Source organism: Thalassophryne amazonica, chromosome 2 (assembly GCF_902500255.1).
Source record: "Thalassophryne amazonica chromosome 2, fThaAma1.1, whole genome shotgun sequence".
Taxonomy (NCBI): domain Eukaryota; kingdom Metazoa; phylum Chordata; class Actinopteri; order Batrachoidiformes; family Batrachoididae; genus Thalassophryne; species Thalassophryne amazonica.
This window is the reverse complement of record NC_047104.1, coordinates 94547604-94560525: the sequence shown is the minus strand read 5'-3', so window position 1 is coordinate 94560525 and position 12922 is coordinate 94547604. Positions and strand designations below refer to the sequence as shown.

At 41.7% G+C, this 12922-nt stretch overlaps 1 protein-coding gene across 1 annotated transcript in view; it reads left to right on the top strand.

Annotated features, from left to right (window-relative positions):
• The window catches only part of rab27a (RAB27A, member RAS oncogene family), a 109308-nt gene extending 101489 nt beyond the window's left edge, over window positions 1-7819 (top strand). Inside the window, exons 3-6 of the mRNA XM_034189727.1 lie at window positions 1333-1418; window positions 3348-3451; window positions 4076-4199; window positions 4632-7819. Coding sequence (XP_034045618.1) covers window positions 1333-1418; window positions 3348-3451; window positions 4076-4199; window positions 4632-4827 — 510 coding nt within the window. The 3' untranslated portion in view covers window positions 4828-7819. The remainder of the gene's footprint in view (window positions 1-1332; window positions 1419-3347; window positions 3452-4075; window positions 4200-4631) is intronic.
• Window positions 7820-12922: the final 5103 nt, after the last annotated feature.

Sequence of the window (12922 nt, the reverse complement as noted above, 5' to 3'; positions counted from 1 at the left end):
TGTCACCCCTCTGTACCCCCGGACCGGCGCCGCCTCCTGCCCGGATCATCGACGGGGAGCCGGCTTGGACCGTGCGCCGGCTCCTGGATGTCCGTCGGAAGGGCCGGGGGTTCCAGTATTTGGTGGACTGGGAGGGGTATGGACCCAAAGAACGCTCCTGGGTGAAGAGGAGCTTCATCCTGGACCCGGCCCTCCTGGCCGACTTCTACCGGCAGCACCCGGACAAGCCTGGTCGGGCGCCAGGAGGCGCCCATTGAGGGGGGGGTCCTGTTGTGTGGGCCGCTGAAGAGGAGGTACTGCTGGCCCACCACCACAAGATGGCGCCCTGCTTGAAGTGCGGGCTTCAAGCACGAGAGGGCGTCGGCTTTGCTGGAGGTGACAGCTGTCAACAATCAACACAAGCTGTCACCCATCATCACCACTACAAAGACCGGACTGCAACTCCACCTCCTCGCCGAGAAATCAACTACCATTCAGGTAATTTCTCTGCTGCCTGACACTGTGTGTGTTTAACCTGAACTTCTATTTGCAGCCGTTTTCCTGGAGTGTTTCCTTATCTGGAGGATTGGCGTTTGGTGTGACAGCGACGGCTTCGCCTCACACCCCAACTCGGATAAGTGGTTGACCAGGAGCTGCACGAGTGTGTGTGATTGGAGGTGGAGGTTTTCCCTCCTTTACTTAAGACAGACTGTGGATTATTGAGTGTGCGAACTCACACTCATCTGGACTGTCTTTGTTCTCTGCCAGCAGTACCGGGTCTGACTGCTGAAGACAGCGGCCACCTGGGGCGCAGGGCTTGGCGGCTCCGGTGTTCTTCAGCTGTGTGGGGATCCAGCTCTTCTCTCTCCAGGCGTCTTCTATCGTCGAGCCTGCCCACACGTCACCTGGTGTATGATTAACAGTCACCATATTGTTATTGTCTGTACGTTGTTGTGCGATTCACAACATTAAATTGTTACTTTTTGGCTTATCCATTGTCCGTTCATTAACGCCCCCTGTTGTGGGTCCGTGTCACGTCACTTTCACAACAAAATAACTAAATAAAGGCGTTAAAGCTACAGTTTTCAGCTTTCAAGTTTTACTTTCTTTTTATCCTGACAAATTGGTGACAAATGTTGTGAGGATACAGCAACACAATTACACTGCCTTGACTTATTTGCCAAAATTTCTTAAACTGCCAGTTAAAAATACCATTTTACTCATGTCAGCCCTAATACTGATTGCTTTTATTTAATTATTTAAAGAGGTTTATAATTACTTTAAAATCTTTCAAATGCATAGAACATCCACATATTTTCTTTAGGATGACTCTTAGTTTGTGTTCTCAAACAGGTATATGTATCAAAAAATCCAGACGGGACTTCATCTGAAGGACACAAAATTCACATGCAGCTGTGGGACACTGCAGGACAGGAGAGGTTTGTGACATAAGGTCTTATAGCATTTTGCCATATCTGTGTGAGTAATCCTGACTTGTTTTCTAAGGCATTTTATTTTAACTCCACCAGTCAAAGATCAGCAGAATTTATGCTATTACTGATTCTTTGTTATTGTCCATCTGTCCGCATTTACGAGTTGCAATTGTAAATTTCTATCTACAGTTTTCCACAGGAAGTGCAAATAGTGGAAATTAAGTCAAAACTTCAACTCACTACCATGTACAATTTCCGCCGAAAGTAGGCAAGGTGGAAATTTGACCAAATTTCCACCTTCTTCTAGTTGGTGCTCCTCATTGGATCAGTCAGACCTGGAATTTTACATGTACAATTTTGGCAGGAAGTAGGCAGGGTGGAAATCTGGTAACTGAAGTGTCAGTTTCCCACAGATCTGCAGTTTCCTGCGTGTTTTTTTGTTAGTTTGTTTGTTTTTTTTGTTTTTGTTTTTTTTGTCTTGCCAGGGAACATTTTTGAGCTCAGTGTAAATCCGGTTTAAAATTCTGGGGGGGTTGGTCTCGGGGCCAACTCCAGCTCCACTCGTCACAGCTTGTAGATGATTGAACCTTTTTCATGAGTTTCTCCTTCTCACTGCGGACCAAAGCACTGATTGGTTGAGCGATCAAGCAACGTATGCACATTTATTAAAAAACATGAACGCTGAGAACGTGAGCTGTAATTAAATAAAAAACTGCCTAATTCAATGTCTGTTAGCCATCTGTGATTAAATAATAGCAATTCTGTAACAGAACAATGATATTTAAACAATGTTCATGATCATTTTGGTATTATCATTGCCATAATGCCACAAACTTCAATCATTTATGGATGATGGAGGCCACTGTGCTCATTGGAACCTTCAAAGCAGCAGAAATGTTTCTGTACCCTTCCCCAAATTTTTGCCTTGAGACAATCCTGTCTCAGAGATCTACAGACAATTCCTTTGACTTCATGCTTGGTTTGTGGTTTGACATGCACTGTCGATAGGTAGACAGATGTGTGCCTTTCCATATCATGTCCAGTCAACTGAATTTATCCAAGGTAGACTCCACTTAAGCTGTAGAAATATGTCAAGGGTGATCAGTAGAAACAGGATGCACCTGAGCTCAATTTTGAGCTTCATGGCAAAGGCTGTGCATACTTATGTGTATGTGATTTCTTAGGGTTATAAGTATACGAGTAAACTTGCAAAAATCTCAAAACATTTTGTTATTGTCATTATGGGGTAGTGTGTGTAGAATTTCATCCATTTTGGAATAAGGCTGTAACATAAAAAATTGCGGAGAAAGTGCAGCGCTGTGAATACTTTCTGGATGCACTGTATGTATATGTATGTATGTATATTCTGATACGGCATATTAGAATAAAACAAGTTACCTATATTGTTATAATCCAGTTATAAAAAAAAAAATCACTAAAGTCCTAAAAATTTCATTCTTGCTCTGGAATTTTGCCTCAGATATGCCCAGATTTGCTCGGAGAACCTCTTATTTTATAAACTTTTCTTCGGGCCATTTCAGCTTTTTCCATCATGACCTGTTGGTACCTGCGGTAAAGTCTCCCAGTCGCTACTCCTCCAAGGGTTCTTACTAGACCAGTCTGACTCTTTTTTTGTTTTGTTTTTGTTTGTTTGTTTTTTTTTGTTTTATTCCCAGCATCCAAACTATGCTATTCGGCCCACAAACTAATGATGCCACCACTTCATGGTACTACTCCTGTGGTTGTCGATCTGGATTTTTAACCAGGCGAACTTGGCCGATGGGGTGACAACTTAACTCTGAATTTCTATCTACATTTGTAGAAACTGGCAAAACCTAAAATTTGTTAATTCAAAGTGTAGCTTTCTGGCCGATAAATCAAATTGTTTAATCTACTTGTCCTTCTCCTTTTTCTTGCTGTTCTAATTGATGTCAGGTTTCGGAGTTTGACAACAGCCTTCTTCAGAGATGCAATGGGTTTTCTCCTCCTGTTTGACCTCACAAATGAACAAAGCTTCCTTAATGTCAGACATTGGATGAGTATGTCCTCCAATTTTTCACACTACTCGTACATGTACAGTTTAAGTCATTAAACTCACAGTTAAGAATCACAGACAAACTGGCTGTTGTAGAGGTAAAAATGCACAGGACATCTGACAGATTTCAACTCCTCTACACTGCTAAAAATGCCTCAGAACAATATGCGAGTTCTTAAATTTATAAGGACATGCCTTTATATAAAATTGTCCTCTTGCTACCATTAGACTAAAATGTGTTATTAATGTTATTAATGTCACATATTAATTCATGATAAAATTCTCTTCATTGTTAACATTGTGTGGTTAATGATGGTTCAGTGTTGCAACACAAAAAAAAACATGCAGCAACTAAGTTTCTTTTTATTTGGTAAGAACATAGTGAATTCTTTTGCAAAATCCACTAGGTCTCATGATTGTTTCCCTTTTGGAAATTGCGTCATTCCTGGATTCGCTGGTGCACACACACCCATGCACTGACTAATACTTGTTTGTGGCAACAAATAGTCTCTTAATTAGATAATCCCATTTTATTAACAGCAGCAGAATCACTTTCATTTAAATCATGTGCTGCGCTTTGCATAAATGTGAGCTAAATATGGGATGGATTGCTTATTGTGTCTCACAGGTCAGTTACAGATTCATGCTTACTGTGAAAGCCCAGATATTGTTCTGTGTGGCAACAAATGTGACCTGTCGGATCAAAGGGCTGTGACTGAAGAAGCAGCTCGTGAGCTGGCAGAGAAGTACGGGTATGTGTCACTTTTCATCTGTCTGTACACTAACCTCTCCCTGAAAGATTTGTCAAGAAGGCAGTGGCTGAGTTGTTTGCACAAGACTCTATCCAACCACAGAGGTTCTCCTTGAAAAGTAAATATTTGCATGAATTGAAGAAATATCCTGATCTAGGCTGCACTGGGCCCACCTCAGTTTAAATTACAAGTGCAATCGAGAAAATGATAAATTAAGTTGTTGTGCTGAATGTTTGTCTGCAGAACTCACGCTCCCAGAGATTCATTACATTAAGAATGATTTTGTTTTAATATGGAATGCAGAATTTAGCATTCACTTTGCATTTTAGAATTTTGATGCTCATGTTTTGTATTAAAATTGCCTCTTTTTTCCCCAACACCATATTGTTGAGTTTCATTGTATTCATGTAACTAGCATTCCTATCCATGCAGAATTCCTTACTTTGAGACAAGTGCTGCAAATGGACAGAATGTCAGCCAGGCTGTGGACATCTTGCTGGACCTCATCATGAAGAGGATGGAACGGTGTGGAGACAAGTCGTGGATCCCTGACGGGACCTTCCGATCTAACGGACCCCACAACTCAGACATCTCAGAAGAGTCAAACAAGAGCAAATGTGCCTGTTAGAATGATGGTGCACCATTTAATTTATGTGTCCGTAATACTGGAAAATGGCCAAGTTCAATGTTTAATAATTGGGAGTGTATATTGTGTACTATGTTGGTTTAAAATGTAAAAATTTCTGACTATTCCCACATAAATTTGTTTCATTATTGATAGCATTTTATTGATTTGTGAGATTGTCATTGCATTCATTATCACGCCTCCCATATTCTTTCTTTATATTGACCTGGAGAATATCAACAATGTCACTTTGTGGAATATACAGAACTGAAATATTTGGAAAGTGACTTTATTGAAGGAGAGTGACAACAAACATGGCATAACAAGAAGTGGAGATATTTATCATTTAATCAAATATACCTCCCACTGTACTGCAAGGTGTTTTTGAACTAGAGATGACTGAAGAAAATCATAAAGCAGTGAGTCATGTACTACAAAATAAATTAGTAAGGTCTAATATAATTAGTGAAACTCCTAATTGACTCACATTTTAAATAAAAACCCCCATAGAACAAGTTGAAAACATAACCTTAACAGTGGACTACATGGAAACATTGTTTGTGCTCTGACTATATATAAGATATTAATTCAAAGCCCGTGGGTGAGGTAACTGCTGGCAGCTGGTGGATGTCGGTCTGTGTTGGTTCCTGTTTGATCTCTGTCATTGGTGAAGCAATCTCTGTGGGTTATCCTGTCTCTGTTTGTGATAGTTAAGCAGGAAAAGAAGTTCATCCACTATATCTCGGCCCAGATGTGCCCCATCCGTGGCAACAGTGTTGCCAGCAACAGAAAATAGTCCCTCTGATAGAATTGAGGTGGATGATTAACTCTTAAATTGTAGGAAAGTCACGTTATGTGAATTACATAGCTGATCGAATAGAAAATTAGTTGACTGGTTGCTAGCTAGTTGTAGTAGGCTATTACAGCTAGTCCTCCCAATCCTGATTTGAATATTTTATTTTAATATATCAGATTAAAGGATAGGTTACTTTATTTACAGTCTTCATCATATTAAAACATGGATTGTAATAAAACCTGAGTGCTGTGATCACCTTTGATGCTGTGTGTGTGTGTGTGTGTGTGTGTGTGTGTGTGTGTGTGTGTGTGTGTGTGTGTGTGTGTGTGTGTGTGTGTGTGTGTGTGTGAGAGAGAGAGAAAGCTCTCAAAATTGTCTTCCAACAGTGAAATGAATTTTACATTATTAACTAGATAGTGTAACACTAGCAATCCACGTCAGTGGCACAACATAGTCTGATAAATTTGATCTTTTGGGGGGGGGGGGGGTAAGGTATCAGCCCTGCACCAGTCTTAGATGTTATCTTCTGTCAACTTTACCACTGACATTGTGCATGGTCAATCGTCTCTAGAGACAACCAACAACATATGTTGTAAGTTATTGCAAAATTCAAGAATGCATTCATAACTACACTGTGGAACTTTTAGAGTTCAGAAAAACAATTTGAGTTAATTTAGAGCTGGACTGTGCATGCCCTGCTGATTCCCATGTTATCAGCAATTTTTGGAAACAGTTATGACACAGTTGTCAAGAGGAGTCGAGCACTTCACAGGGTTTATTTTAAGTGTTTAATGTTGAAGGTGTTTTTTGTCATTTAAATATGCTGATCAGTACTTTAGTAAAATTTAATCCTTCATGTTACAGCAACATGAGTTGCCATAATGCGCTATCAATGTGCCATTATGTGTGCATTGATAGCAGCTACAATATTGGTTTTTCGCTCTCTGAGTAACAGTACAGCCAGTAATCTGCGATAACGTTCAATCTGTGTATTTAATGTTGCTGGTACAGAGCAGCTGGCTGTGGCTGACCTTTGCGGAGTCGTCGTGACACCATTTGTAAATTACTGCTGACTGCTTTTCTTAATCGTGCAATCTCACTTATGATCCTACCAGGAAAATATTCAAATTAACCATCCAACATGAGCTAGGTGGGCGTCGTACACTGAATGTATTTTTGACAGTTTTGCTTGTTTTTGCCACAGGACATAATTTTATTCATTTATATTAATTTACAGTTCAGCTTTGTTTGTATGATGTTGTCCAATAATTACAAAAGGGTGTAAGTACTAGTTTGCTAATTGCTAAAATAGGTGAATGCGTAAACTTTTGAGCCTTAGCTCGGGAAAACTTTTTTTTTTATTCTGCTGTATAAAGGATGTGATGGAGCATCCACCTGGGATTTTTTATTTTAAGGCTATGATTTGTGTGTATATATTAATAATTAAAAAAATATATATATATATGTATGTATGTATGTATATATATATATGTGCGCAGAATCTTTCTTAAGCTGTTGTTTCACAGTTTGGACGAGGATGGACTTAATGTATTCTTAATGCTTTAAAACTGATGTCAGATTTGACTTTAGCTTGTAAGGATGGTTTATGTTGTAACTGTTTTTGTTGTCTTTGAGGCTGCTTTGCTTCTGAGCTTCGTATTCTCACACTTCACGCCGAGGCCACTACCATTATGAATATGTTATTCCAAGTGCTGGGGGCAGATGGGTTAGTATCGAACAGTTAGTATGCTATTACACTGCAGATCTACACCTCTGTGTGTTTGCATGCAAAGGGGTTTTGTTTTTATTATTATTATTATTACTTTTTTCAGGTATTCATGTGAGCATGTTAACCACTTAATATCACAAATTGTTGAAATTAATAAAGCCACAATGCAGTTTTACAATGGTCTAATTTGAAAGTTGATACTATTGTATATGCTTGTAATCCCTGATAATTGTTTAAAGTAGACTGTTTAATGTATAAAATAACATCTTCATCACAGCCGGTGTCTGTATGTTTGTCACTCACTGTCCCAGTCCACAGATTCAGATATTTGGGTGGGGGGGGGATCACCAAAGTTGAATTTGATTTAGATTAGTTGGAACTAAATTACTTTAAACTGTAACTTGTGCTGTATTTTCTTATGTGTACATTATGTCAAAAATCAAAAACATACATTTTTATTTATGTATTCCATAACACCATGTGTCATTTCCCCGTACGGTGCAGCTGGAAAGTATTCACAGCACTTCACTTTTTCCACATTTTTTATAGCCTTATTCAAAAATGGAATAAATTCATTTTTCCCCTCAAAATTCTACTCACAACACCCCATAATGATATGATTTTTTTTTTTTTTTTTTTTTAATTTTGCAAATGTATTAACTAAAATTGTGTGCATAACTATTCACGCCCTTTCCTCAATACTTTGTTGATGCACCTTTGGCAGCAATTACAGCCACAAGTCATCTTGGATATGATGCCACAAGCTTGGTGCAGCTATCTTTGGGCAGTTTTGCCCATTTCTCTTTGCAGCACCTCTCAAGCTCCATCGGGTTGGATGGGGAGCGTCAGTGCACAGTCATTTTCAGATCTCTCCAGCAATGTTCAATCAGATTCAGCTCTGGCTGGGCCACTCAAGGACATTTACAGAGTTGTCCTGAACCCACTCCTTTGATATTGTGGCTGTGTGCTTAGGCTCATTGTCCTGCTGAAAGACGAACCATCACTCCAGTCTGAGGTTAAGAGTGCTCTAGAACAGGTTTTCATCCAGGATGTCTCTGTACATACATCTTTCCCTCAATCCTGTCTGGTCTCCCAGTTCCTGCCGCTGAAAAATATCCCCACAGCATGATTCTGCCACCACTATGCTTCACTGTATGGATGGTGCCTGGTTTCCTCCAAACATGGCGTCTGCATTCACACCAAGGAGTTCAATCTTTGTCTCATTAAACCAGAGAATTTTGTTTCTCATGGTCAGAGTCTTTCAGGTGTCTTGGCAAACTCCAGGTGGGCTGCCATGTGCCTTTTACTATGGAGTGGCTTCCATCTGACCATTCTACCATACAGGTCTGATTTGTGGGTTGTTGCAGAGATGGTTGTCCTACTGGCAGGGGAATGCTGGAGCTCTGCCAGAGTGACCATCAGGTTGTTGGCCATCTGCCTGACTAAGGCCCTTCTCCACAGATCCGCAGTTTAGACGGGCGGCCAGCTCTAGGAAGAGTCCTGGTGGATCTGAACGTCTTCCATTTATGCATTCATGAATTAGTGACAAAGTTGAAGTTGCGCCGGGGCTGGATATTTCAACAAGACAACAACCCTAAACACTGCTCAAACTCTACTAAGGTATTCATGCAGAGGAACAAGTACAACATTCTGGAATGGCCATCTCATTCCCCAAACCTGAATATTATTGAAAATCTGTGGTGTGATTTTAAGCAGGCTGTCCATGCTTGGAAACCAAGAAACCTGAGATGTTTTGTAAAGAAGAATGGTCCAAAATACCTTCAATCAGAATCCAGATTCTCATTGGAAGCTATAGGAAGCATTTAGAGGCTGTTATTTCTGTAGCAAGATGAAGTCCGGATTGAAAAGACGTTCCTGCTAGCTTGGCTAACAGGGAATTTCCCTTTGGCTGACCTGGTAGAGGAATGGTCTTTAGTGCGAGCAGTTGGGGGTTTGATCCCACCGCCGTCCTGGCCACAAAGGTTCTATGGTCATATTTCTGCAAAAGGAGGATCTACTAAATATTGATGGGTTTTTTTTTCCTGTTGGGGTGCCCAAATTTATGCACCTGCCTTATTTTGTTTAAAGAATCATTGCACACTTCCTATAAATCCTATAAACTTCATTTCACTTCTCAAATATCACCGTGTTTGTCTGCTGTATGATATATTTAACTGAAATTGCTGATCCAAACAACCAGTGATTTATAAAGGAAACTCATGGAAATCATCAGGAGTGCCCAAACGTTTGCTTACAACTGTACATCAATTACGAAGGAATACAAAAGTTTCTTTCACCAAAATATCAAATCTAGGCTTGCATCTCAGATGTACTTTCTGGCAAATTGTAGCTGAATTTTCTGGTCTTTTTAAGAAAATCCTCCTCTACACCACTTCATCAGGAAGCTGGATTTTATATTTATAATTAATTTATATCAAGTTGTAGACATTTGCTTTCCGTTTGAGTTTAATGCTGTGTTTAAACATAGGCAGGACGCGTTACAAATGTCATTTTTCTGTCATTCGTGTCGCATTCCTGACATTCTTAACGTGACTTAATGCATCTGAATAGGTTTCTTAATGCGTGTAGGTGCGTGATATTCCTGCAGCATGTTTTTGGCTGCCAAAAAAACTTCCACAAATGTCACACACCACCCTCATTTCTCCTTTGTCGTGGAGTTCGCAACTGAGCGTGTTGATCCATCTTGATTAGTGGTGGTCCTTAATAGAGCGTGACAGTGTTCATAATGGTTCCTGTGATGGTTCTTGGAGCCCATACTGTTGTGCATCATTATGAATTGTCACAAAAACTGTTAGGTTTTGACATGAATTGCAATGTGGTGTCACATTTTACTGGGCGCCACTACAAATCACTTCTTTCATGTGCGCACAAACTTGCTGCACCGCATTCAGTTTCATTGCTGCAGTATGCCGAAGAAGGACAGTGACGCCAACTCAGCTAAGTCTCGTTCCAATGCTCCTCGGCACGCTCCTACAGGTGTTTCACCCACTGTTGTGCCTAATGTTCGGGAAAACGAGTCTGAGCCAGAGGAGAGCCGTGTGCAGCCAGACATCTGGCTCTCTTCATCTCCTTCGCCTCCTGCTTTCTGCACAACTCAGCAGCTGATGGTTGCACGAATATGGGGGGGTGGAGACAATTTGCCTGATTCACGACATGACAGAATGCAACTGCGCTGTTACGTGCAACAGCACACAACATTATTCTTGACTGTGCGTTATGGTTCCTCATAATTTGCCAGCAAAATGTGCCATTAATCGTAATGCGTGGTAATAACTTGCAACAGTTCCGGAGGACTCCTGAGGCCTCTGCCCCGAATCATCACATTCGAGATCAACAGCCAAGAATGTGTACATCGTGGCATCCGTGACTTGTCGTCATTATGTGTAAACGCAGCATAAGGAAGATAACTTTAGATTTATTTGTATTTGAAATGGTATAAACAAAATAAAATGTGTGAAATAATGTTCCAATACTTTTGAGTACAATTAAGAAACACTCCGTGGCATGTGTATTTTTAAGTGAAATGCATAATCCTGGTGTCACTCAGAACAAAATTAAGAGGTTATTTACAAGTAAGTCCTTCAGACAGCAAAATTAAGAAGTTATTTAATCAACAGCTGCCTGCTCGTTTAAAAATTACTGGAAACAAATGCATATATATAAGGCAACCTGAATTAAAGGAGAAATGCCGCTTTTAACAACCTGGACCTCATTTCTAGCATAAAATATGGTCGTTTACTCACCAATATAACTTTGGTGTCATTATTAATCCATGGTTCAAACAATGCTCTTTACTCTCACAAGGATCCTGGAGGGTGCCTGGGAGTATGCCCACCCAGTCTACATGTGTTTTGTGGACTTGGGGAAGGCGTATGATCGGGTACCCTGGGAGATACTGTGGGAGGTGCTGCGGGAGTATGGAGTGAGGGGTCCCTTCTCAGGGCCATCCAATCTCTGTACTTGCAAAGCGAGAGCTGTATTCGGGTGCTCGGCAGTAAGCCAGCCTCATTTCCGGTGGAGGTTGGCCTACGCCAGGGCTGCGCCTTGTCACCAATCCTGTTTGTGATATTCATGGACAGGATATCGAAGCGTAGTCGGGGGAGGAGGGTTTCCAGTTTGGTAGGTTCAGGGTCTCATCACTGCTTTTTGCAGATGATGTGGTCCTGTTGGCTTCATTGACCGGTGATCTCCAACACTCACACTGGATTGGTTCACAGCCGAGTGTGAAGCGGCTGGGATGAGGATCAGCACCTCTAAATCTGAGGCCATGGTTCTCAGCAGGAAACCGATAGATTGCCTACTCCGGGTAGGGAATACGGCCTTGCCCCAAGTGAATGAGTTCAAGTACCTCTATGTCTTATTCATGAGTGGGGGGACGATGGAGCATGAGATCAGCCGGAGAATCGGCGCAGCAGGGGCGGTGTTGCATTCGCTCTACCATACTGTTGTGACGAAAAGGGAGCTGACCCAAAAGGCAAAGCTCTCAATCTACTGGTCAATCTTTGTTCCTACTCTCACCTATGGTCATGGGGGTTGGGTCATGACCGAAAGAACTAGATCGCGGGTACAAGCGGCCAAAATGGGCTTCCTCAGGAGGGTGGCTGGTGTCTCCCTTAGAGATAAGGTGAGAAGTTCAGTCATCCGTGGGGAGCTTGGAGTAGAGTCGCTGCTCCTTTGTGTTGAAAGGAGCCAGCTGAGGTGGTTCGGGCATCTGGTAAGGATGCCTCCTGGGTGCCTCCCTAGGGAGGTGTTCCAGGCACGTCCATCTGGGAGGAGACCCCGGGGAAGACCCAGGACTAGGTGGAGAGATTATATCTCCACACTGGCCTGGGAACGCCTCGGGATCCCCACAGTCAGAGGTAGTCAATGTGGCACGGGAAAGGGAAGTCTGGGGTCCCCTGCTGGAGCTGTTGCCCCCTTGACCCGAACCCGGAAAAGCGGTTGAAGATGAGTGAGATGAGGATGAGTTCAAACGTGTTCAGTTCAAATCTGAGGCAATCATTTTTCTTCTTCTACGAAGGTGGATTAGAACTTTTGTGGTACACAGTACCAGCTACTGGATTGGAGGAACCTAGCAGTCAATGTGACTCACCGATTTAAAAATGCAGCTCTTTTCAACCAGGCATGCGGTGCTGTGACATGTCAATCATCTGTGTCCAATCAGATTTTGGGGGAGTCCAGTGCAACCCTGGACTCTGCTCTAGCTCCGCCCATGCCAGGAAGTGTTCAACATTTGACATTTCCTGTTTCACTGTGGACTCAAAATTTGGCGCTTCCTGTTTTAGTGTGAACTTGCCACTGATTTCCCACGGGATTTCATGAGATCTCGTCTGTCAATCGAGGAAGTGTTTGACATTTGACATTTCCTGTTTCACTGTGGACTCAAAATTTGGCACTTCCTGTTTGGGACTCCCTGTACCATGAGTGAGCTTCACACCGAGTATTTTGCTTGCAAACAAAATAAACAAAACCTACATCCAAGGTGTGAGAAGTGTGTTTTCATTGGGTATGACAAAAATGGTCCTGCATACATACACCAAGAAAGTGCAGAA